The 26,913-nt window shown below is 37.8% G+C and overlaps 3 protein-coding genes across 3 annotated transcripts; 2 read left to right on the plus strand and 1 right to left on the minus strand.

Moving 5' to 3' along the window:
* Positions 1-1,814: 1,814 nt before the first annotated feature.
* LOC138893617 (uncharacterized) lies at positions 1,815-4,543 on the plus strand. The gene is made up of 6 exons (XM_070178261.1): positions 1,815-1,875; positions 2,365-2,496; positions 3,409-3,512; positions 3,672-3,847; positions 3,925-4,015; positions 4,214-4,543. Exons 1-6 carry the CDS (start codon positions 1,815-1,817, stop codon positions 4,541-4,543), a joined length of 894 nt encoding a protein of 297 aa, XP_070034362.1.
* Positions 4,544-8,444: 3,901 nt separating this feature from the next.
* LOC104104075 (probable serine/threonine-protein kinase PBL23) lies at positions 8,445-11,396 on the minus strand. The gene is made up of 5 exons (XM_009612067.4): positions 10,932-11,396; positions 9,905-10,086; positions 9,620-9,809; positions 9,101-9,492; positions 8,445-8,953 (listed from the first exon to the last, which is right to left on the minus strand). Exons 1-5 carry the CDS (start codon positions 11,092-11,094, stop codon positions 8,639-8,641), a joined length of 1,242 nt encoding a protein of 413 aa, XP_009610362.1. The 5' UTR covers positions 11,095-11,396; the 3' UTR covers positions 8,445-8,638.
* A 6,349-nt stretch (positions 11,397-17,745) lies between these two features.
* LOC104104076 (uncharacterized) lies at positions 17,746-26,126 on the plus strand. The gene is made up of 7 exons (XM_009612068.4): positions 17,746-19,061; positions 20,508-20,624; positions 24,537-24,715; positions 24,812-24,905; positions 25,023-25,100; positions 25,240-25,341; positions 25,761-26,126. Exons 1-7 carry the CDS (start codon positions 18,585-18,587, stop codon positions 25,896-25,898), a joined length of 1,185 nt encoding a protein of 394 aa, XP_009610363.1. The 5' UTR covers positions 17,746-18,584; the 3' UTR covers positions 25,899-26,126.
* Positions 26,127-26,913: the final 787 nt, after the last annotated feature.

The following is a 26,913-nucleotide window of genomic DNA, read 5'->3' on the forward strand; positions in this document are numbered from 1 at the left end:
TGTTGTCTTCCTGATTTCTCTTTAGACTCTGATGTATTGAGACACATAGAATAAATTCTTAGAAGCTTGTGACTTATTTCTACCGGGTTTGTGGAGTTGAAATTATTGGATTGCAGTTTTATATTTATTTCATATGTTGAGAATTTGGCTTCAGTTTTATTTTATATATTTCCGCAAAAATTGTTAGGCTTACCTAGTCTTAGAGACTAAGTGCCATCACGACATCCTACGGAGGGCGAATTTGAGGTCGTGACAAGTTGGTATTAGAGCTCTAGGTTTATAGGTGTTAAGAGTCACAAGCAGGTTTAGTAGAGTCTCGCGCATCGGTATGAAGACGTCTGTACTTATCTTCGGGAGGCTATGTAACTGTTAGGAAAATGTTCACTTCTTTGATTCCTTATCGTGCGCATTTGTTGACTTCAAAAATCTAAACTCTTGTCTTTCTATTCACTCACAGATGGTACGGACACGCACAACTAGATCCAATGATCAGACACCCACGCCCCCTGTTGGAGTCGCAAGAGGCTGGGGCCGGGGCAAAGATCGAGCCAGAGGCCAAGGAAGACCACGTGGTGTAGCCAGAGCACCTGCACGAGCTGCTGTAATAGAGCCACCAGTAGCTCCAGTTGGAGAGCAGGCACCTGAGGCACCTGTTACTACTCCTACACTTCAGGAGACTATTGCTCAGTTTTTGAGCATGTTTGGCACTCTAGCTCAGGCATGTTTAATTCCACTTGCTCCTGCCACATCTCAGGTCGGGGGAGGAGCACAGACTCCCGCCGCCCGTACCTCAGAGCCACGGGCCCAGGTTGACCATGCTCCAGAGGTTATACCAGTGCATCCAGTTGTCCCAGTTCGGCCCGAGGCTAGGGCGGTAGTTTCGGAGGGGGAGCAGTTCTGGCTCGAGAGGTATAAGAAGTATCACCCTCCTACTTTCAGCGGTTTGGCTTCAGAGGATGCTCAGGTTTTTCTTGAAGAATGTCACCGCATCCTCCGTACAATGGGTATTGTGGATTCAAGTGGGGTTTCTTTCATGACATTCCAGCTTAGAGGAGCGACCTACCAGTGGTGGCGGGCATACGAGTTGGATAGTCCAGCTGAGGCAGCTTCACTCACTTTGACTCAGTTTTCGGATATGTTCTTGAGGGAATATGTTCCTCAAAAGTCTTAGAGATGCATGGTGCACAGAATTTGAGCAGTTGCGCCAGGGTTCTATGACCGTGTTAGAGCATGCGGTCCGATTCAGTGATTTGGCTAGGCATGCACCTGTTTTGGTTGCTACTGTTCGAGAGCGGGTTTGTCGATTTATTGAGGGGACCCACCCTAGTATCAGATTCAGTATGGCCCGAGAGCTGGAGATGGACATCGTATACCATCAGGTGGTGTCAATTGCTAGGAGATTGGAGGGTATGCGGATCCGCGAGAGAGAAGAGAGAGAAGCAAAGAGACCTCGAGATTCTGGCACGTATAACAGTTCTCATGCCCCAGCTATAGCTCGTCAGGGTAGGGGTTATGGGAGTCGCCATGTTCATTCAGCAATTCCAGCCACCAGCGGTACTCCGGCCACTCTTACGCCCCAGGATCCCTATTACGCACCGCCGGTGTCTAGTGTACCTCCTATACGGGGTACTTTCAGCAGTCAGTCTAGTCGATCAGGCCCGAGCCAGTCACAACAACCACGTCCTCCGAGAGCTTGTTTTGAGTGTGGTGACACTCGTCATATAGTGGGGGATTTCCCCAGAATTAGGAGGGGTGCGCCTCCACAGATCTCTCAGGCCCAACCTATTCCACAGGGCCCTTAGGCTTCTCAGGCCATGGTTACTGCACCAGTTGCCACTCCACCTGCACAGCCAGCTAGAGGTGGAGGTCGGACAGGTAGAGGTTGTCCTTGAGAGGGAGGCTAGGCCAGATATTATGCCCTTCCTACTAGGATGGAGGCAGTTGCATCTGATTCTGTTATCACAGGTATTGTTCCGGTCTGTCACAGAGATGCATCAGTCTTATTTGATCCATACTCCACTTACTCTTATGTGTCATCTTATTTTGCCCCATATTTGGGCGTATTCCGTGATTCTTTAAGTTCTTCTATTTATGTATCTACATTCGTGGGTGAATCTATTATTGTTGACCGCGTGTATCGGTCGTGTTTGATTGTTATCAGTGGTTTTGAGACCAGAGCTGATTTATTATTGCTCAGTATAGTGGATTTTGATATTATTTTGGGCATGGACTGGTTGTCTCCCTATCACGCTATCCTTGATTGTCATTCCAAGACGGTGACGTTGGCTATGCTAGGTCTATCGCGGCTAGAGTGGATAGGTACCTTGGATCATGTTCCTAGCAGGGTTGTTTCATTTTTTAAAGCTCAGCGAATGATTGAGAAGGGGTGTGATGCATATCTGGCCTATGTGAGAGATGTTAGTGTTGATACTCTTACCGTGGAGTCAATTCTGGTAGTAAGGGATTTTCCAGATGTATTCCCAGCGGATCTTTCGGGTATGCCACCCGACATGGATATTGACTTTGGCATTGATTTGTTACCGGGCAGTCAACCCATTTCTATTCCACCATATCGTATGGCCCCAGCAGAATTGAAAGAATTAAAAGATCAGTTACAGGAGCTGCTTGATAAGGGTTTTGTTCGGCCCAGTGTATCGCCTTGGGGGTGCTCTTGTCTTATTTGTGAAGAAAAATGATGGATCTATGCGGATGTGTATTGATTACCGCCAGTTGAACTAGGTTACGGTGAAGAACATGTATCCATTGTCACGTATTGATGACCTATTTGATCAGCTTCAAGGTGGCAGGATGTTCTCTAAAATTGACTTACGTTCAGGCTATCACTAGTTGAAGATTCAGGAGCCAGATATTCCGAAGGCTGCTTACGAGTTCCTTGTGATGTCTTTTGGGCTGACCAACACCCCAACAATATTTATGCATGTGATGAATAATGTATTTCACCCCTATCTCGATTCTTTCATTATTGTTTTTATTGATGACATTCTGGTGTACTCCCGGAGTCGGGAAGATCATGAGCAACACCTAAGAACCGTGCTTCAGACTTTGAGAGAAAAGAAGTTATATGCAATATTTTCAAAGTGTGAATTCTGGCTAGATTTAGTGGCATTCTTGGGTCATATAGTTTCATACGAAGGGATCCAGGTAGATCCGAAAAAGATTGAGGCAGTGCAGAGTTGGTCCAGATCGTCCTCAGCTATGGAGATCCGAAGTTTCCTTGGTTTGGCAGGGTATTATCGCCGATTTGTAGAGGGTTTCTCTTCTATTGCAGCACCTATGACCAAATTGACCAAGAAGGGTGCTCCGTTCAGGTGGACCTAGGAATGTGAGGAGAGCTTTCAAAGCTCAAGACAACTTTGACTACAACCCCAATATTGGTGTTGCCTACAGGTTCGGGGTCTTATACTGTGCATTGTGATGCATCGCGTATTGGTCTTGCCGCAGTGTTGATACAAGACGGTAGGGTGATTGCCTATGCGTCCAGACAGTTAAAGGTACATGAGAAGACTTATCATGTCCACGACTTTGAGTTAGCAGCTATTGTTCATGCTTTAAAGATTTGTCAGCATTATTTGTACGGTGCCCATTGTGAGGTTTATACCGATCACCGAAGTCTACATCATATGTTTAAACAGAAGGATCTTAATTTGTAGCAGCGAAGGAAGTTGGAGTTGCTTAAGGATTATGATATCACCATTCTCTATCATCCCGGGAAGGCCGGTGTGGTGGTCGATGCCTTGAGTCATAAGGCAGAGAGTTTGAGCAGTTTAACATACTTATCGATAGCAGAAAGGCCTTTAGCCTTGGATGTTCAGGCCTTGGCCAACCAGTTTGTTAGATTGGGTGTTTTCGAGCCGAGCCGAGTTTTGGCTTGTGTTATTTCTCAGCTCTTTATGATCGTATCAGAGAGCATCAGTATGATGACCCCCATCTGCTTGTCCTTAAAGATACAGTTCAGCATGGTGATGCTAAGGAATTCACTATTGGAGATGACAGTGTATTACGGGTGTAGGGTAGGCTTTGTATTCCCAATGTAGATGGTTTGCGTGAGTTGATTCTCCAAGAGGCTCACGGTTCGCGGTACTCCATTCATCCGGGTGTTGCAAAGATGTATCAAGACTTGAGATAACACTATTGGTTGAGGCGGATGAAGAAAGACATAATGAAATATGTAGCTTGGTGCCTAAATTGCCAGCAAGTGAAGTACGAGGACCAGAGACCAGGCAGATTACTTCAGATGCTAGAAATTCCAGAGTGGAAATATGAGCGAATTACTATGGATTTTGTTGTTGGACTTCCACAAATGCAGAAGAAGTTCGATGCTTTTTGGGTGATTGTGGATAGGCTCACTAAGTCGGCGCATTTTATTCCAGTTGGTACTACTTATTCTTCGGAGTGGTTAGCGGAGATCTATATCCGCGGGATTATTCACCTTCATGGTGTGCCAATGTCCATCATTTCAGATCAAGGCACACAATTTACATCACAGTTTTTGAGAGCAGTGCAACGAGATTTAGGCACATAAGTTCAGTTGAGTACAACATTTCACCCTCAGACGGACGGACAGTCCGAGCGCACTTTTCAAATATTGGAAGATATGTTACGTGCTTGTGTTATAGATTTCGGGGGTTCTTGGGATCAGTTTCTACCGCTAGCAGAGTTTGCTCACAACAACAACTATCAATAGAGCATTCAAATGGCTCAATACGAGGCTTCATATGGGAGACGATGTCGATCTCCGGTGGGTTGGTTTGAGCCGGGTGAGGCTAGGCAATTGGGTACTGACTTGGTTCAGGATGCATTGGAAAAGGTCAAAGTGATTCAGGATCGTTTCCGCACGGTGCAATCGAGGCAGAAGAGTTATGCTGACCGGAAGGTTCGTGATTTTGCTTATATGACGGGAGAAAAGGTACTACTCAAAATTTCGTCTATGAAGGATGTTATGAGATTCAAAAAGAAGGTCAAGTTGAGCCCTCGGTATATTGGGCCTTTTGAGATACTTCAGAGGATTGGAGATGTGGCTTATAAACTTGCATTGCCGCCTAGTTTATCAGGTGTTCATCTAGTATTTCATGTATCCATGCTCCGGAACTAGGTCGGGGATCCGTCTTATGTTTTGGATTTCAGCACAGTGCAGTTCGATGATAATTTGACTTATGATGTGGAGCCGGTGGTCATTTTAGACCGGCAGGTTTGAAAGTTGAGATCAAAGAACATAACTTCAGTAAAGGTACAGTGGAGAGGCCATCCATTCGGGGAAGCTACCTGGGAGATTGAGCGGGAGATGCGGAGCTAATATCTACACCTATTTGAGACTCCATGTATGATTCTAAACCCATTCGAGGATGACGTTTGCTTAAGAGCGGGAGATGTAACGATCCGGCCAGTCGTTTTGAATATTACAGACCCGATCACCCATTTACTGCTCAATTGATGCTTTACAGTTATTTTATGACTTACCGAGTTAGTTGGTTCGGGATCGGAAGGATTCCGGAGTGAATTGAGACACTTAGAGCCCGTTTGGACATAAAATTTGATGGAAAATTTTTCCAAAAAAAATTCACTTTTTTCAAAATTAGCGTTTGTTCATAAAATTTCTAATTTTCACTTGAAGATGCATTTTGGAAATTTTTGAAAATTTTAAAAACTGTAAAAAGTTATTTTTCAAAATTTTCACTCAAATCACTCACAAAACTTCAAAAACAACTCAAATTGAAATTTATGTCCAAACACAACTCTAAATTTCAAATACCATTTTCACTTGAAAATATTTTCATCATTTTTTCGAATTTTATAATTCTTATGTCCAAACGCTTACTTAGTCTTATAATTGAAAACTTAAGTTGGAAAAGTTAACCAGATGTTGACTTATGTGTAAACGGCCCCGAATTTGAATTTTGATGGTTCCGTTAGCTCCGTTGACTGATTTTGGACTTAGTAACATGTCCGGATTGTGATTTGGAGGTCTGTAGTGGAATTAGGCTTGAAATGGAGAAAGTTGAATTTTTGGAAAGTTTGACAGGGGAGTTGACTTGTTGATATCTGGGTCGGAATCCGATCTGGAAATTTGAATAGGTTTGTTATGTCATTTATGACTTGTGTGCAAAATTTGAGGTCAATCGGACTTGATTTGATAGGTTTTGGCATCGAATGTAGAAGTTAGAATTTCTAAGTTTCATTAAGCTTGAATTGGAGCATGATTCGTGGTTTTAACTTTGTTTGATATGATTTGAAGTTTCGACTAAGTTCGTATGATGTTTTAGGACTTGTTGGTATATTTAGTTGAGGTCCCGGGGGCCTCGGGTGAGTTTCGAATGGTTAAACGGACCAAATTTGGACTTGGAGTAGTTCTGGAATATTTTCAGTTCTGGTGCAATCGCACCTGCGATGGAAATGGTCGCAGGTGCGCGACCGCAAAAGCGACAAAATGGTCACAGATGCGTCCTGGACTAGGAAGGGCAGTGGCCGCAGATGCGCACTCCTTACCGCAGAAGCGGAGTCGCACATGCGGCTTCGCGATCGCAGAAGCGAAAAAGGGAAGGATCAAGCCTCATAGCAGAAGCGAGTCCGCAGAAGCGGACTACTATCCACAGAAGCACCTCAAACCGAAGAAGCGTGAAGGCCCTCACATCTGTGAGACCGTAGATGCGGCTAAGTGCATCGCATATGCGAAAAATGCTTGGGCAGAATATAAATGAAGGGTCGAGAGTTTTTCTCATATTTGGACTTTCAAGCATGGTTTTGGGGCGATTTTCAGAGAGAATTCACGGAAAAACTTGAGGTAAGTCACTTGTGATCATTGTTAGTCAATAATATTGGACTATCATTGAGTATTTCGACTAGATTACATATTTTTGAGGTGAAATTAGAGAATTTGGGCCTAGGGATTTCAAAATAAGAATTTGAGATTTGGAGGTCGAGTTGATGTTAGAATTTGGTAAAATTAGTATGGTTGGACTCGTGGTTGAATGAGCGTTCATATTTTGTAATTTTTATCGGGTTCCAATACATGGGCCCCACGAGTAATTTTTGAGTTAAATTTTGGGTTTTTTGTTGAAAAATATGTATTTTCATATGGAATTAATTCCTATAATTTGTATTGACTGAATCGAATTAATTGTGACTAGATTCGAGCTGATCGGAGTTGAAAAATCGAGGGAAAGGCATTCTTATTGACTGATTGAGCTTGGCTTGAGGTAAGTGACTTGTCAAACCTTGTGTGGGGGGAATCACCTTAGGATTTGATACCGTTGTAACATTATGTGATATGTGAGCGTCGTGTACGCGAGGTGACGAGTGCGTACACTGGCTAAATTTGGCAATATCGGTTCTTGTTGAGTAGTCATCTTTTAAATTCTTTAACTGAGCTGTCTTAGCATATGTAGTGATCATGTTTAGCCTAGTATCACATGTCTACGTGCCTTAACTCTTACGTGCAATATGTGCAACATGCTTAGCTGAATTACCTACTTTCCTAAAATTGATTTAAATCTTTAACTGTAAGATTTCTTGCTTAAAATTTGTTGTTCCTCATACTACCTGTTGTATATTTACTTTTGGGATTACGAGGCGGTTCCTCGGGAGATCCCCCTGTACTGCATATTTACTTTTGGGACTGCGAGGCAGTTCCTCAAAAGATCCCTCGTACTATAGATTTACTTTTGGGACTACGAGGTGGTACCTCGGAAGTGCCCATGTTATTTACATCTATTTACTGTGCTGATATTTTCTGAAACTTATTATTGTTTAAATCCTCAGTCATTTCAAAAATATTATTATATCTTTTGCCTTACTTTTCTCTTAAACCAGTAGGGCCCTGACTTGACCTCGTCACTACTCTACCAAGGTTAGGCTTGGCACTTAGTGGGTACCGCTGTGGTATACTCATACTACACTTCTGCACATCTTTTTGTGCAGATTCAGGTACTTCCTATCAGACCAGGTATCAGTGAACTAGTTGTACACAAAGGCTTCAAGGTATATCTGCCAACGTCCGTAGACCTCGGAGCCCCATTTATCCTAATTATATTATCTTCCTAATTTCTCTTTAGACTCTGACGTATTGAGACGCTCAGAATAAATTCTTTGAAGCTTGTGACTTATTTCTATCGGGTTTGATGAGTTGAAATTATTGGATTGCAGTTTTATATTTATTTCATATGTTGAGAATTTTGCTTCAGTTTTATTTTATGTATTTCAGCAAAAATTGTTAGGCTTACCTAGTCTTAGAGATTAGGTGCCATCACGACATCCTACGGAGGGTGAATTTGGGGTCGTGACAATACAAGAGATCAAATTCTAAAGTTTAGGCAATTCATTTTTGATAATGAAGATCATGACGTACTGTGATGATCATCAATATGATCAAGTGGGAGATGACCTGATTGCTGAGGAACACCTGAATTGTATTGAAAAGAGGCTTCCTATTTTGTTTCCAAAGGGGAATGTTGCACATATATGAAGGATTTAACTTATACACTGACAATATAAAGAATTTTTACAGTATCTGTGTAATTTGATGACCTATATATAAGAAAATCTATGGACATTCATATTGACAACACTACATAAAATCAGAGAAACACTTAGACTACAAATGTTCGGTGATGGGGAAATGCTTTTAGAATCTTTCTCTAATACAGTGAGCTTTATTACTTTCAATACGTTCAACATGACTTGTAATAGTTTGCAATGCAGGTGGGGATTTGAAAGTGTCTTCTGATGCAGCCTCTTCCTTCTCATGTTTCTTGATACGAGATATATACTCTAAAGCAGTCACTACATCGCTGATTAGAGGCCGCGTACTCGCGTCCTCTTGCAGGCACATTGCTGCAACTGTTAGAGCTTGATACAGTGCCTTCGTCGGATAGTTCTTTCCCAGCAACGGATCTGCCATTAAGTGTAACTTCTTCTTGTCATTGATCAACGGTCGTGCCTGTCCATCAATTTGTCAAATAAATATAGGCTCCTAATTGCTAAATTAGTATTCACTCATTTCAATTTATATGACTGTGTTTGACTAGGTACAATAAAATGAAACAGATGGAGTATTTGTTGTTTAGCGACATTGCTTAAAACATACCCACTTGATGAGGTTCTGTTCTTCACTTGGTCTGGAGCTGTCAATGACTCTTCTTCCTGTGATTATTTCTAAAAAGACTACCCCAAAGCTATAAACATCCGACTTAACAGTCAATTTACCTGTGCAAGCATAATCAGGTGCACAGTAACCATAGGTTCCCATGACCCTGGTGGAGACATGAGTCCTGCCACTAGTTGGACCTAGCTTGGCAAGTCCAAAATCAGAAAGTTTTGGATTAAAGTTCTCATCTAAAAGTATGTTGGAGGCTTTAAAGTCTCGATAAATCACCGGAGGATTAGCTTTTTCATGTAAGTATGCAAGTCCTTTTGCTGCTCCTATTGTAATTTTCATCCTCATATCCCAATCAAGAGGCTTATTATCTGCACCAAGTTCTGCCAAACAACGGCTAATTTCAATAAAGGCAACTATCAAACTCGAGATCATGTTATTGACGCTATAATATTGTAAATCACATTAACTAAGTATTACAATTAATGAGGGTTGGATACGAATGCATACCAAGAAGGTGACCTTCTAATGAACCATTCGGCATGAATTCGTAAACTAATATTCTCTGATCACCATCTGAACAATATCCTATCAAATTGACAAGGTTGGGATGACGGAGAAGACTCAACAGCAGGACCTCCACAAGGAACTCTTTAGTTCCTTGGAAACCATTCCTGTCAAGTTGCTTCACAGCAACATTCTAAACAACATGAAAAGAATAGAATAATAGTTAACCTTATTTTTATTTTTGAGTTGAATAAAGCTAATCAAATTAAAGAAATATGAGAAGAATACCATATTCTTGCTTTTAATATGGCCCTTGTACACTTTACCAAAACCACCAGAACCAAGCAAACATTCACAGTCAAAGTTTTGAGTTGCAAGACACAACTCACGGAATGTGAAAGCCTGAGCTGCAATGTTCCCCTTTCCAAATTTTTCTATTTCTGAAGCTATGTATCTCCTTCTGCTGCTATCTGAATATTTAGCACAATCAGAAAAAAATAATCACTCAATGATTAGTAACATTAATACTCGATTTTCATTTAGTCATTCCCAAAGTTTCAGCCAAAAAAATAATGAACTTCAAATCGTGCGGAAAAAAGTAGAAGGGGGCCATCAAACCGATGATATTAGGGAAGAGGGTTAAAGATACTCCCTTCTTATACATAATAACTAAAGTTTACCCTTCATTATACTTTATGGCATTCATACTCTTGTCATTAGCAAATTGTTATATTCGCTTAGTCAAAAGTAGACGAACAAATTTGAACCTTCTTCGCGAAGTATTTTGACTAGTGGAATCTATCAAATCCATGCTAAAGCTCCGTAAAAGTCAAGTACTTAGCTAATGGCAAGGGCATGAATAACTTATAACAGAGAATAAAATTAAGATATTTCGTATAGTGAAAGGTAAATTTGAACATTTTCCCATAATATAATAACGATGTCACTAATGTGTCAAATGAAAGGATCAATGTTTTTTGACATGTGGGTTAACTGGTTATTCATGTCAATTCCTATTTTAATGTATTGTGGTTTATTTTCAAGTCAATTATTTTTAGTCGATTCCGAATATAGAAAACAGAGGAAGTCCTTTAATTGACCAGAAAATTCTAATGACCAACCGGTGTACTAAGTTCCCGCTATACGCGAGTTCGGAGGTGGGCCAGATCATAAGGGTTCGGCTCGAACCCGTAACCTGCAGGGTATCAACTTTACAGGTTACGCCAAGGCTCTCCTACTCACCAGAAAATACTATCATGGAAAATTGCAAATGCTTGAGATTAAGAGAGATGAGAGAAAAGGGCAGACCAATTACCAGTTTTAAGAGAAATGTTGGCAAATTGTGCTGGAGATTTGGTGTCTTTGTATTGTTGAATAATGCTATTTTCCAAAGAGGAATTATGAATGTTGTCCTCCACCGGCATGCAACATGAAAAACAATTCATCCATCCTCTTTTTGCTAATCTACCTAATATCATATCTTAGGCACAATTCCTCAAAATCATCAATAATATATTCTGGAATTTTGTCTCAAAATATATATAATATGACCTTATAACAATTGTTTGATAATTTATTGATGATATTTTGAGAGACGATTCTAATACCAACAAACTCATAAAATCTATTTATCAATTCAACAGGAAAATAGGAACATTTTGATGCCAAAAATAGTTCCTAATTTTCCCGTCTAAGGTGAACCGTGCGGTGACGGTCACCGGAGAAAGAAACCTAAGAGAAAGACTATTGTCTCTTAAGTCTTTTTTTCTCGTTGCAATACAAGAATGTACCCCTTTTTCGCCATCGTATACCTTTACATATTTTTTCTAGAGAAATAAATTTATTTCTCTGTTCTTTCTTTAAACCAAAACATTTGTTTTGCTTCCTCCTTTTTTAAACCCAACAATTTTGGGCACAAAATAAAATACATTTTAGGGGTGACCAAGGTCGAACGGCCAATAATAGGTCAAAGAATAAGGTGGTTATAATTTGCATCTTCTTACAAATAATATTGCATAAAGTTATACGAGAATTTACGTATTATTAATCCGTAAGAGTGATCAAGTTGATTGAGCAGAAGATCCTCCAAATTGGAGGTTGCAAGTTCGAAACCCCTGCATTCTTTTTGATCGAGCACGTCGTATGTTATTTGCTTAGTGTAATTTATTTGTAATTTACGAGCTATTGCACTTTAGCTAGGTTTACCCAAAGCGTACCGAAAGAGTAGCGGCTACAGGTTTCCTAGCTTACAAAAAAAAAAAAGAATTGACATTTTATTACGGGGTAAAATATGGAATAAGAATACTTAACACTTTGCCTCAATATGAATCACGACCTTTGCAACTCAATACCAATTTCAACAACAAGATATTCCAAGAATAACAATTTCAAGTAAAGAATTCAATAGTTAAATAGTGAATAAGGAATAAAGGAAACAAGAACTTCAACTAAACATGTAGAGCAATTAACAAGTAAGAGATAAGAAAAGTAGACATGTTAAATTAGACTAAAAATGATGACTATAACATAGTAAGGCAAACTCAATTAAGGCGTGGAAGGGATCTACATAGCTAAAATCGAAAATTTTCACGTTTAGCCCGTGTACATACTCGTCACCTTGCGTACACGGCTTTCACGTATCACAATTTTTACAAACAACACCAAATCCTAAGGGGTAATTCCCCCACACAAGGTTAGGCAAGCCACTTATCTCAAATCACGCTAACTCAATCAACTAGAAGGCCTTTCCCTCGATTATCCAACTCTGAATGGTTCGAATCTAGCCAAAACAATTTCATACTATAAATATAACTATAGGAAACTAATTCAAACAATGAAATTACGATTTTTGTGAAGAATTGCAAAGTCAACACAAAAAGTCAACCCGGACCCGCGCCTCGAAACCCAATCAAAATTATAAAATTCGAACACTCATTTGATAACGAGTCCAACCATACAAAAATTACTCAAATCCGACCTCAAATTACCTTTCAAATCCTCAATTTTTAGCATAAGAAGTTTATACCATTCCCCCCCCCCCAATTTTCCAACTCAAATCCCTAATTAGATGATAAAAATAATAATAGATTCGTGTAATTTAACCAAAATCGAGTTAGGAATTCTTACCCCAACGTTCTCTCTAAAAATCTCCCAAACTCCGCCTCACTCCGAGCTATCTAAGTCCAAAATGTAAAATATAAAATAAACCATCGATTTTGAAACTTAAGTCTGCTGCCCAGTGATTCCTTCTTCGTGAACGCGAAAAATGCCTCGCGTTCGCGAAGTACAAAAATATTACTACCCGGATTTCCTATTACGCGAACGCGAGCATCCACTCGCGAACGTGATGACAAAAATCCCCAAGCTTCGTGATCGCGAAGCCCTTCTTGCGAACGTGTAGACCAAAGGCGTGAGTCCCACCCCAAACTGCCTTTTCTCTTTGCGAACACGGATCCCAGTCCGCGATCGCAGTGCACAAAGTCCCGACCCTTCGCAAATGCGTGGCTTTCTTCGCGAACGCGAAGGGTAAATCTCGAGAAATCCCTGAAGACTCTACGCGAATGTGAAAATACCTTCGCGAACGCGTAGAAGGAAACCATAACTCAGAAAAAATAGAATTTAGCAATACCTTAAGGTTCCGAAATGCGCCGAACAAGGTCACAATTACACTCGAGGCCCCCGGGACCTCAACTAAACATATCAACAAGTCCTAAAATAATCATACGGACACGCTCGAAGCGTCAAATCACATCAAACAATACTAGAATCACGAATCGCGCATCGATTCAAGCCTAAGAAACTTATGAACTTCCGAATTTCAAAACTAATGTCGGTTCATACCAAAACAACTCTGATTGACTTCAAATTTTTGCGCATAAGTCATAAATGACATTACGGACCTATTCTAACTTCCGAAATCGAGATCCGACCCCGATATCAATAAAGTCAACTCCCGGTCAAACTTCTTAAATCTTCAAAACCTTAATTTTCCTAACTTCGCCAATTCAAGCTGAAACGACATACGGACCTCCAAAACCACATCCAGTCGCGCTCCTAAGTCTAAAATCACCATACAGAACTATTGAAACCGTCAAAACTCTATTCCGGAGTCGTCTTTATAAAAGTCAAACCACGGTAAACTCTAACAACATAAACTTCCAACTTAGGGACTATATGTCCCATTTCACTCTGGAACTCACCCGAAACCAAAACCAAGCACCCGAGCAAGTCACGTAACCACAATATAATACAGAAGAGAAAACAAATAGGGGGTTGGGGCTAATACACTCAAAACGACTGGCGGGATAGTTACACTCCTCCTATAATAAGCTTCTCGGTGGACGGTATACCCCACACTAACCCATCCAAATCCTCCCAGAAGCGCCTTTTAACTTCCTCGTCCAAACCCACCTGAGGCGCGTAAGCACTAACTACGTTCAAAGTATGCCCTCCCATAACTATCTTAATGGCTATCAATGTGTCATTCACCCTCTGAACCTCAACCACTAACTCCCTTAGGTCCCTATCAACCAGAATGCCAACCCTGTTCTTCCCTCTCACCCTCCCCGAATACCACAACTTAAACCTATCATCCTCCCAAGCCATGTTCCCCACCCATCTAGTCTCCTAGACACAGGCTATGTTAATCTTTCTCTTATGGAGAATCTTTGCTAACTCTATAGACTTTCCCTTAAAGTCTCTATGTTCCATGACCTCACTCTCAATGTAGAAGGTCCCTTATTCCCATGCCACCCCTACACTCTACCCCTCGCTCCCCCGAGGACATGCACTCACTTTATCATAACTCGTCATAGCTACTATACCAACAAAGAAGTTACAAAAAGAATAGACTAAAAAAGTAACCTAAGGGTACGTAAGGTGCTAACAAGGGATACAATTAGGCAGAGACAAGAGTACCATATACCGAATGAGAACAAAAAAAAAAGTACTTAACCCTTTGCTTTACTCCAAAGAAAAAAAGAAGAAGAATTATCCCCCACTTTAGAAACTTTTTTGAAATAAAAGTTTCAAACAAACAATTCTGCACATTTCAACAAAGTTCAAAAAAGGAAAATCACTGTCAACCACTTCATAGAACCTGAAGAACATGACGAAGTCGAGCACAATTGATTTTACCCTTGTGATGGGATCATGTGATAGATAAAGTTCCTCTGTCGAGCACAATTGATTTTACCCTTGTGATGGGATTATGTGATAGATAAAGTTCCTCTATCATTAACTTGAGGTATCAGATTTGAGTTCTAAAAATAAAATAAATAATTATTTAAAGAACTTTTTCCTTTAATGGACCTTACGCAACGTAAGTTCGAATCAATTGATTCCTAATTTGAATGCCAGATACTGAGGGAGCCAAAAAAAATCCTTAGTGTCGTCCTTATAAAATGTTTATTTTGAAGTTCATAGTTCTAACTTTTAATGATATATAAAATGGATTTACCAAACAGTATATAAGAAAAATAAAATTTATATGGAACAATTTTTTTCGCTGCTAAAGGGTCAAATTACTCATAGTTTTTTTTCTTTTCAAAATGAGCAATCAGTGATAAGTGATAGCCCCAATTATTTATTTTAGAAAGATAAGTGACACTAACATATACCCACTCATTTTCATACTAACGATAAGCTCAGAGCAGAAGAATTAAATATATTAGGGCTTTTCATTGCGTACTAACGGCTATTTTTCGGGGACCATGTCAAAACTACTCTAATTGTCCCATTTGGACTTTTTAGAAGTGAGATTACAAAATATCCAAAGTGCACAAATTAAATATAGGAATTAGGATTCTCAAATTTTTATTTTCATTTGTTTCATAGAACGAGTACGTCTTGACAATTAGATTTATTTAAAAAATTTCTCAGCTTATTCAAGTTAAATTAATTAAGTTAATTGTTGTGTTATCGTTATTGTTTTATGTAATAATTTGGACAATTTAGGATATGAGACTCGGACTTGGTACAACCTATCTAAAAAAGGACCCAGTAAGCAAATTAATCGATTTTTTAAAATCTTCTTTACGTTGTATTTGAAACATGACATGACTAATGGGACTTTTAGTAGCTTATTGCCTATCTTTTGAATGAACTTTTTTCCTTTTATATCATTAGTGACCACTTTACGCGCACATCAATTGTTTATTTGAGTCTTTGCTTTTCTCCTAATGTCTTTGACTTTTTGATTTATCGTTTCAAAACCAATAAATGTGTAATTTTTATATATATATAAAACCTAAGGTTATATACTAACTAAGTACTTTTAAAAAATTAGGATTAAAATAAGTAGTTAAAACTACTGAAGAAACTATCACAGTAGACAGTGATCATGCTACTTTTAGATTATTATCTTAAAATTATTTAGCCCCTTATAGAAAAACTCATAGATTTTTACATATCGGTAAAGTCTTCTTCATAGGGAAGACTAACTATGTGCTTTTTCCTATTCCAAAATTGGTTTGGATAGAGTATAAGCAATATATGTATTTGGAAAAGAATCAACGTTTTTTATTTGATCGAGTATTTCGATTAGATCATTATCTTCTACTTTTATTATTTCTCTAAATAATTTTAATTCAAAAAATAAATCTAAACCATTAATATTAGAATAAATATTATGTGTTAAAGAAAATTCAAGGTTAAGACAATGCCTTTTCAAATTCTCATCATTTAATGATCTTAATGTTTTACCACTAAATAAGGAACCAAAAATATTTTTATATGTACGCTTTTTTAAAATAATATATAGAATACATCTTTAGAAAAAAGTGGGCCCTTAAAAAAGCTGGGGCCCAAGCCATTGCTTTAGTGGCCTTATATAAACGTGTGTGTATATATATATATATATATATATATATATATATATATATATACACGTTTGGTTTTTTCGGTTATTATTTTGAGAGTGACAATACAATGTCATTTTCTCAATATATTACCACTAAGGCCTTTTTGTTTTTATTAAAATTAAGATGTTGTTCTAGTAGTGAGCACCCTCCACTTCCAACCAAGAAGTTGTGAGTTCAAGTCACCCCAAGAGCAAGGTAGGGAGTTCTTGGAGGGAGGGAGCCGAGAGTCTATCGGAAATAGCCTCTCTACCCTAGGACAGGGATAAGGTATGCGTACACACTATCCTCCCCAGAACCACTAGTAAATTATACTGGGTTATTATTGTTGTATTAAAATTAAGACGCCTAGCATGCAATACCTCGAAAAATCTCTATTTGCAATATTGTCTTTGCATATTGGTCATACTTTCGACTTGTGCCTTGACATTGCACGCGATAGGCCGAAAAATCTCTAGTAAATATTGGCTTAGTGTCATAGTCAAGTCTTTACCTTATAATGACTAATAACCTGTTTGGCCAAGCTTCTCAAGAGACGATAATTATTTTTTTTTTCCCATAAGTTATTTTTTTTTTTTAACTTGAGGTGTTTGACCAAATTTTTTTGGGGGAAAAAAGTACTTTTGGAAAGAAACAGAAGCAATTTTAGAGAAGCAGAAAAAGTAGCTTCTTCCCAAAAGTAGAAGCAAAAGTAGTTTTGACTTTTCTTCTTACCAAGAATACCCTTAAAAAAATATAGTATATACCGAAAATAACCGTTAAACCTAATACCTAGGATATTAATATATAAATATTTCTTATTATTTTTAGGATAGCTTTCTAATATATAGTGACTTTAGGGGTGAATATTTTTATATTTGTTGAATGATTTTTAATATATTTAACTTATATTAAAAGAATTAAGAATTTTTATATTTTATTTTCATATTTTACTTAAATAAAGTGAAAAGATTTAATTATTACCTGTAATAATAAAATTTTGAGATTATTTATTTACTTATAATATTAACTATTAAGTAAATTTATTCATGTCCTAACTCGTAATTTGATACTTAAAAATATTTTCTGAAAAGCTTAGCTAAACACAAATTATTGCTCAAAAGTACTTTTGAAAGAAAATATTTCTCAAAATAAACTGATTTCTCCGATTTGGCCAAACAAGTTATAAGTGACGACTCACATTGGTGAAACTCTGAATATATATCTCAATATGATCTATATTAAGTAACTAAAATTCTCTTTCTTTTCTCTTTTTAAGGCTACAAAATCTTTTCTTTTTTGGCTTTTTAATTAATAAACTTAGTTTCCTCACATTTGAAAGAACTTTTTGTCTTTTCTTTTCTTTTTGAATGTAGAGATTAGAGGTTTTTTTTCCCTTGCATTTGAATCCTCCCTCTTCAATCATCCAACTTCCCTTTTTCATCTGCCCATAATTTATCTTCTTTTTCCCCTTGAACTGTTAAGGCATTTTCCCATTTTAGCATTTTTTAATCTTATTGTTTCTATATTCTTTACAGGCTTGTGATATCTGTATGTTAATCAACATTTTATCAGTTTCCTTATGCAATTTAATTATAAAAAAATAGCCTTTCTTTGAATTCTTAGATACCCAATTGTGAAAAGACTCAATTTTTATATTTCTATCTGATTTTATTAGTTTATTTCTGTAATTTGTTGCCCAAGAAATGGCCTTTCTTTAAATTCTTGGATACCCATTTTAAAAAGACTCAATTTTTATTCTTCTATCTGAAAGTTGACCATTTCTTTTGTGTAAAATCCACATTTTATCAGCTTTTTTCTGCAATTTGATGCCCAAAAAAATGATTTTTCTTTGAATTCTTGAATACCCATTTGTAAAAAGAATCAATCTTTGTACTTATTATATCTTATTTTATCAGCTGTTTAGCAATTTGATGCCCAAAAAATGGCTTTTCTTTGAATTTTTGGAACCCCATTTCTAAAAAGACTCAATCTTTGTGCTTATATCTGATTTTATCAGCTCTAAAATCAGCTCTTTTTTCTGCAATTTGATGCCCAAAAATGGCCTTTTTTAAATTCTTGAATACCCAATTGTAAAAAAGACTCAATCTTTTGTGTAAAAATTCACAAAAATGTATGGAACTCATAGCAAGAAAGACATGGAAATTGAATACCAATCACAAGTTCCAATTTTGAGGCCAAGTATACATGCTAGAAGGGCAAAAATAACTGTAAAATTTCAAGATCTATATGGATTTACAGTTGAAGGGAATGTTGATGATGTTAATGTGTTGAATGAGGTTAGGGAAAAAGTTAGGGAACAAGGGAAAGTGTGGTGGGCATTAGAAGCAAGCAAAGGTGCTAATTGGTATTTGCAAACTCATGTTTCATCAACACTTAAAACATCCTTAAAATTCTCTGCTTTGGTGAATGCTATTACTCTCAAGAAGCTTATTAGGAAAGGTATCCCACCTGTTTTGAGGCCTAAGGTGTGGTTTTCACTATCAGGGGCAGCTAAGAAGAAATCGACCGCCCCAGATAGTTATTATGAGGATATGACCAAAGCTATACAGGATAAGGTCACACCTGCTACCAAGCAGATTGATCATGTGAGTTTCTTGGTCAAATGTTACATTGATACATTGTTGAGATTCAATGGAAAGTTTTGATTTTGTTACTGAGCATGTTTTTTGTTCATTTGATGTCCCTTTTTATGGTTCGGTTAGTTTTTGCACGTTATGTTGAGACTTGGTGTTTTGATAGCATGATGGATATATGCTGTTGATGGCTATTTTTTGTGGTCTTAGATGCTCTAGATGTGAATTTTGTCATTTATTAGAGGCTGAAATTCTAGGATGTTATGAAGTATAATTATAAAAATATTTGGCACGTACAAATTTGTTGTGTGTGGAAGCTTTTGCAGTTTCAAATGTTTCACTTGTATGCCATAGTTTATGACCTAAATTATGATGGATTCTGAAGATGTGAATATGATAATTAGAGTGAGTCCACAAGATGATTATTCAGCCAAAAATCAAACATTCCAATGTGGAAAAAGTTTTGAGAAGGAGAAGTATTTATTACGCTGTGAGATAGCTCATTGTACAGATAAATATTGGATAAGTGATTCGGCATTTCTTGGTGGTATTAGAAAAAGAGAAGGGAATGAGGGGACATGCACTGGCTATTTTAATACTCTTTTAACTTTTTTGAGTAATTAAGCCCGCCTATTATCTACAGAGAAAGAGTAAGGAGAAAGATGTACATCCAAGGATTGACTGCTTATATTTGCCTTAGTTTACACGTGTAACAGACAAATGTTCTTTAATTAGTAAACATGCACAAGTCATTAGGCTATTTTCAAAATTCAAATGTAATAGGCTTGGTCTTGGATACAAATTACCACCCCGATCAAGGATTCAATGTGCATTGATAAGCTGAGATCTCTCATAAGACAAGGCCCTAATAATGAGTATTACAGTGTATGTGCTAGAACTTGCCCCGGCTTGATATTTTCATAGCAGCCTTCACGTTGAGTCATTAGAGATTCGTTAAGTGAAAAATTATTCACACTCGTAAGAGCGGCGCTAGACTTTCTTTTCCTGTTTTGATTTGTTAACTGTTCAGGATTCTGCACAGGTTGGTATATATGCTGCATGATATGTGAAGAGAATGATTCACTCGTTGTGTCCTTTTAAAGTGCCAGTCTTGCAAGTAAAGAGGGTCTTCATATTGATGTTTCCTTATCTGTGGACTAAAGTCCGCATAAACACTTTTAGTTCTGGGAGGTTTATTGTTTTAGAGCTAGGTTCACTCGTTGTGCACATATAAAGCAATTAAAGCTTTATGGTGTCTTCATATTGATATTCTCTTTGCTGTGAACTAATGCTTTAAGTTCTAGGAGGATTTTTTGCTTTGCTAAAAGATAGGATTATTTCGCATAATTTATTGCCAAGATTGAAGGAAATGTAGAAAATTTTGAGATACATAATTTTTTATGTTTTGGTATTACCACCTTTATTTTGATTGATTTTCAACATTTTCTTTACTTGCAGGACCTCCCGCGAACCTTTCCTGGTCATCCATGGTTGGACACTCCTGAGGGTCATGCTGCCCTAAGGCGTGTCCTTGTTGCCTATTCTTTCCGTGATTCTGATGTTGGCTACTGCCAGGTAGATCTATTTTTCTTTGTGAGTACATCATAATGTTTACTTCGGCCAAAGATATTATTTTATTAATCCTATCAACTTTATATTTTCTCCGTGTTGCCATACTTTACAGGGGAGGCCATGTAGTCATTTTCTCTCTCTCTCTCTCTCTCACACACACACACACATCTATATAACTGCCCTTTGTTTTAGATTATTTATCTGTCTATAAGCTAGAATAGGCCTGGCTTATAGGGTTACATATGTTATATGAAGTCAGACCATTTAGATCTCTTTTTCCTTGTTAACACTTTATTTTATTCTAGAATACAATTTTTTTATCCTTTTAGCTCTAATTTTCTTTTGAAGAACGTATCCTTTTAGCTCTATTAAGTGTATACTTATATTTGATGTAAAACTTGATAAAGTCAATATATCTTTGTTTCTTTCTAACATGATTAAATTGCCATGCTAAGCGCACTAATCAGTTTATGTAATGAAGTAGTAAGTATAGTATCGTCTTACGAGGATTAACAAATCAACAAATGTGGGGATTACGCTATACTATTGTTTGAGATGTAGAAAAAGCTACAAGGATCGAAAACTAACGGAAAAGAAAACTAACCAAAGAGAATTGGAGGCAAGAGCAAGAAATGCAATTCTTCGGTGGAAATCTATGAGAGACAATGCTAGGGGATTGATTTCAACTGCATCTTTTCAAGCGTTCTTGTTCATTTAATTTTAAATATTAATATCTTGAAATAATAGGATCCCTAATTTAAAAGTTCCTCTCAATAAAGAATGCCTACTTGAGTATTTCTAAGTTGAGGTTTCACTTAAGTTTTAGGCTTGTTCAGTTCAACATGTATTAAACTCATGAATCCTCTATGGTTGAGTCATGGTCACCCTCTCAGTTTAGACTCACACTGACCACAAATCAATATTAATCAAAGCAGACTAACGCTCAAGGAAACTTCTCTGTTCGATCTTCGCTGGGCTAAACTCACAATTGAAACAAGTGATAGTATTAAAATAAAAAAAGTATACTCTTGATGAACATGACTACTTTTAAAAAAAAACTTGAAATCAAAAAAATTGGATCTATCTACCCTTAAGAAAAAAATTCTTCTCCATAATTGAATTAAACAAAACCAAGAGAATACGAGAATTTATCGTTAATATCAAAAGAAAAGAACAAAGGAAACATCAACTTGGTTAGAGAATGTTGGCTTGGTCGTTCTTTCCATCTTTCTTCTTTTCTTAGGGAGCTCCACCTGTTAAAACCTTCTTTGACCAACCTTAAACATGCTTTTACTGAGTTTCAATCGAATAAGGAAATCCTCTTCCTAAAATGCAGAAATCTGAAATCAACTCTGGGCATCGTTGTACAACTGTGCTGGCTTGCTGGGCTATCTGCCTATCCACGTTCAAAATGCTGGCACAGCTGTGGTGAAATTGAGCATGGCTGCGCTGTGTCACTGCCCTTTTTTTGTGCTAAAATCCAGCATAGCTATGCTGGTTCGCTGCCAATTTTGTGCATATCCATATTGTGCTCAATTTGTTTTTTGGAATCTAGACTTCAAGGGCTACAATGCCGTCAAATTTTAAGGTCCAAGTGTTCCTGGATTTATACAGTCTGATATTGAAGCTGAATCATAATATGACTTTTTGATAGCATGTTTTTCATTCCATAAATAGTCAATTCTCCTCGTGCAATCTGCAAATGAAACTATTTCAAGGAAATATTTTTCCTGAACCTGAACATAAGGAAGCAAGAATATTTTATCAATCATGCATGGTTGTATAGGTCTAAACTATTCAATCCTATTTGTGCTTTTTGCAATATCCAGAGAGATTGTTCACTGCAGTTGTTAATAATGAAGGTGATGTTTGCTTTTGTAATTGATTATTCTACATCAAACAGTAATATATTTAGCACAGTTGCTTTAGGTTTTAACCAAACGGCATGCAGCATCCAACTCCTCTCAATTTAAAAGTATTTTGGACATAAGTTTGGCTTTGAATGTGTTTGACTTAGAGAAAAGGATGTCGAAACTTATATCCAATACAACAAAAACAAACTTAGTGTAATCCCACAAGTAGGGTATGGGAGGGTAGTGTGTACGTAAACCTTACCCCTACCTTGAGAAGGTAGAGAGACTGCTTCTGGTAGACCCTTGGCTCAAGGAAAGGTAGAAAAAAATACAGTCGCAACAAGCAGTAACATCAACAAGATAATAAAAAAAACTGATACTACTACTGATATGGACTAGGAAAATGCTCGACTACCTACTAAACTTCTACGCTAATTCTCGACCTTCACACTCTCCTATCAAGAGTCATGTCCTCGTAAGCTGAAGCAGCGCCATGCCCTGCCTAACCACCTATCCCCAATACTTCTTTAGCTTACCTCTACTTCTCCTCAGACCCACCAAAATCAACCTCTCGCACCTCCTTACTAGGGCATCTGTGTCTCTCCTCTTCACATGCTAGAACCATCTCATCCTCGTTTCCCGCATCTTATCCTCCATGGGTTCACATCCACCTTATCCTGAATATCTTTATTCCTAATCTTATCTATCCTGGTATGTCCGCCCATTCATCTCAACATCCTCATTTCTGCTATCTTCATCATCTAGACATGGGAGTTCTTGACTAACCAATACTCTGCATAGTCGGTCTAACCACCACTTTGTAGAACTTACCTTTAAGTCTTGGTGGCACATTCTTATCACACAAAACACCGAATGCGAGCCCTCCATTTTGTCCACCTCGCTCTAATACGATGTGTGACATCCCGCCAGTCTCCCCGTTTTCTTGAATTACTGACCGAAGGTACTTGAAACTTCCTCTCTTGGGGATGACTTGTGTATCAAGCCTCAAGTCCATGTCTGCTTCATGAGTCACATCACTGAACTTGCACTCCAAGTATTATGTCTTGGTACTGCTCAACTTGAAACTTTTAGATTCTAGAGTCTATCTTTAGACCCCCAACCTCGCGTTAATACCGCCTCGTGTCTCGTCAATTAGTACAATGCCATCTGTAAATAACATGTACCACGACATCTTCCCTTGAATGTAACGCGTCAGCGCGTCCATTGCCAGGTAAGTAAAAATGGGCTAAGAGTTTATCCCTAGTGCAACCCCATCACAACTAGAAGGTGTTCCGAGTCTCTTCCCACTGTCCGCACCCGAGTTTTAGATCCATCATACATGCCATTAATCACCCTAGTGTAAGCTACAGGAACACCTTTAACCTCCAAACATATCCATAGGATCTACCTTAGGACTTTGTCGTATGCTTTCTCTAGGTCAATGAATATTATATGCAAGTCCATCTTCCTCTCCCTATACTGCTCTACCAATCTCCTTACAAGGTGAATGACTTTCGTAGTCGAACGCCCCGGCATGAATCCGAACTGGTTTTCGAAAATAGACACATTCCTCCTCACCCTCTCTTCCACCACCCACTCCCAAACTTTAATACTATGGCTTTGTAACTTGATACCCCTGTAGTTATTGCAATTTTAGATATCACCATTGTTCTTGTACAATGAGATCATTGTACTCCACTTCCATTCTTCGGGCATCTTGTCCGTCATAAAAATGACATTAAACAACCTAGTGAGCTACTCCAAGCCTGCCTTGCCCGCATTCTTCCAAAATTTCACCGGGATTTCGTCTGGCTCGCTTACTCTTCCCCTGCTCATCTTACGCATAGCCCCCTCGACCTCAATTTTTATATGCCTACCATACCCAAAATCTCGATGACTCTCAGAGTGCTCCAAATCACCCAGCACAATGTTCTTGTTCCCCTCTTCGTTCAATAGTTTATGGAAGTATGTCTGCTATCTTCGTGGAACTTATATCCAATAAGTGTTCATTTTGCTTTTCTAACAGTTGATACGTGGTCTAAATGGGTTCACTGTTTTGCAGGGATTAAACTATGTTGCAGCATTATTATTGCTTGTGATGAAAACCGAAGAAGATGCTTTCTGGATGATTGCTGTCCTTTTAGAGAATGTGTTAGTTAGTGACTGTTATACAAAGAACTTATCTGGATGCCATGTTGAACAAAGAGTGTTCAAGGATCTATTAACCAAAAAATGTCCCAGGTACTTTTGTCTTTTCCCAGATGTTCGTCGTTAACATGAATGTAGATTTTTTTTACAAGTTCTGCTGTTTTCTAATACTGATGAGGAAAAATACAGGATAGCCGCTCATTTGGATGCACTGGAGTTTGATGTTTCTCTTGTTTGCACTGAGTGGTTTCTCTGCCTTTTCGCCAAAAGCTTGCCTTCTGAGGTCAACAAATTTAGTCTCTCTTTCTCCTCTCTGTTTGTGCGAGTTGCTATGAAATAAGTCACGCACTGTATGATCTCGTATTGGTTAATGATTCTTGCATCTGCTATTTCATTACAGACAACCTTGCGGGTCTGGGATGTCCTTTTCAATGAAGGTGCAAATCTTCTATTTCATGTAGCATTGGCAATTTTTAAGGTAAATGATTCCTAATATTTTTGTGTTTCACATTTATGATAATGTTTTCGCTGTTATTTTTCTTGCCTCTCGAGTTTTGCATTAGCTTAGAACTGAATTTCAAATGCTAAGATAAGTCCTATAATATGCCAATGACTAGATGAACGAAGAAGAGTTGCTGACTGTGCATCATGTCGGGGATATAATTCATATCATCCAGAAAAGCACTCATCAACTTTTTGATCCCGATGACTTGTTGACGGTAACATATTCTGGCTAGACTCTTGTTTCTATTTATGCTTGAATCAAGTACCTATTTAAAGGATTAAGCTGGGATGCTTTTTCTTGTGGAGTGATTTATTATGCATAAGGATTTAAGTTATATATATTTACCGTAAATAATTTTTGCACCATCAATTCAATTTAACCGGATTTATGTTATCTGTTGTTGTAGGTTAGATTAACTTAATCTGATGGTGTAAAAAAAAAAATACATTTTCCGAGCAAAGAACTTAAACTCTATGCATAATGCTAGGGACAACATAATCTTATAATTTTGGAACAAAAGTCTTTTGAATGACCATTTTGTGCCTGAACAATGTCAATCTATTGTAAAAACATTATCTTATATGATTCATTCAACTCCAACAAGAATCATTGTCTTGACATTTTTTTTTTCAGGTTGCTTTTGATCAAATTGGCTTTTTGACAACCACTACTATATCAAGACAGAGGAAAAAGCAGGAACCGGCGGTCATGGCAGAGCTTGACCAGAGACTAAGGCGATTAAATTCTATAAATACGGGCGAGGAACAATAGTTTATGAGCGAAACTTAGTAATTGTAGTATATATATATATATATATATATATATATTTATACAAATGTATCTCTATCAGGGCATGCTGCCCTTTTGCTCATAAAGCAATGAGCTAGACAGCAGCTTGGAGAGTCTTGTGGTTTATTTAAGTTGTATGTATGTAGATCTTCAAAGGTGTAAATTTTGAACTGTTGTATTCTAGTTCTTCTTTTTTGCCCCTTACTGTTACCTATTTCTGTTTTGTGTACTTTCAAGAAAGAAATCATGGTACGGTATGCTACTGTAAAAAGAATCTTTTGTTTTTCTTTTGGTTCCTTGAGAGAGATCACAGGTAAGTTCCAAGTGGTCGTGCTTAACACGTATAGGTTCCGAGTGGTTGTGTTGAGCACACGTAGGTTTCAAGTGCCGTACTGAGCACGAGTAGGTAGTTCCAAGTGGACAAATGGCCGTGCTGAACACGGGTAGGTTCCAAGTGTCGTGCTGAACACGAGAAGGTTACAAGTAGCCGCACGGATAGGTTCCAAGTGTCGTGCTGAACACGAGAAGGTTACAAGTAGTCGTATTGAAGGTTACAAGTAGTCGTATTGAGCACGAGTAAGTTCTTAACACCCAAAAGATATTTACCGATTACTTTCGGCCGATAACATAAAGAAAATTCTTAACACCCAAAATATATTTACAATTAATCTTTCTTAAAAGTGAGTTATACTATCAGAACTTCAAAAATTGTACAAGAATTGAAACCTACATAACTTCTTAAATTTACATTTAGGGGTCGTTTGGTTAAGAAATAAGTTATCTCATGATTAATTATTCCGGGATTAGTTATCATGAGATTAGTTATTCCACTCTCCCATAGGGATAAACAAACACTACAATCTCGGGATTAGTTATACCACCATTTTATCACAACTAAACATGAGATAAATTCATCTTAAATTTAATCCCGAGATTAATTATCCCTTATTCCTCGTACCAAACGAGCCCTTAAAGTGTTGTTATAAATGATATCAAA

This window comes from Nicotiana tomentosiformis, chromosome 6, assembly GCF_000390325.3.
Source record: "Nicotiana tomentosiformis chromosome 6, ASM39032v3, whole genome shotgun sequence".
In the NCBI taxonomy this organism is placed as follows: domain Eukaryota; kingdom Viridiplantae; phylum Streptophyta; class Magnoliopsida; order Solanales; family Solanaceae; genus Nicotiana; species Nicotiana tomentosiformis.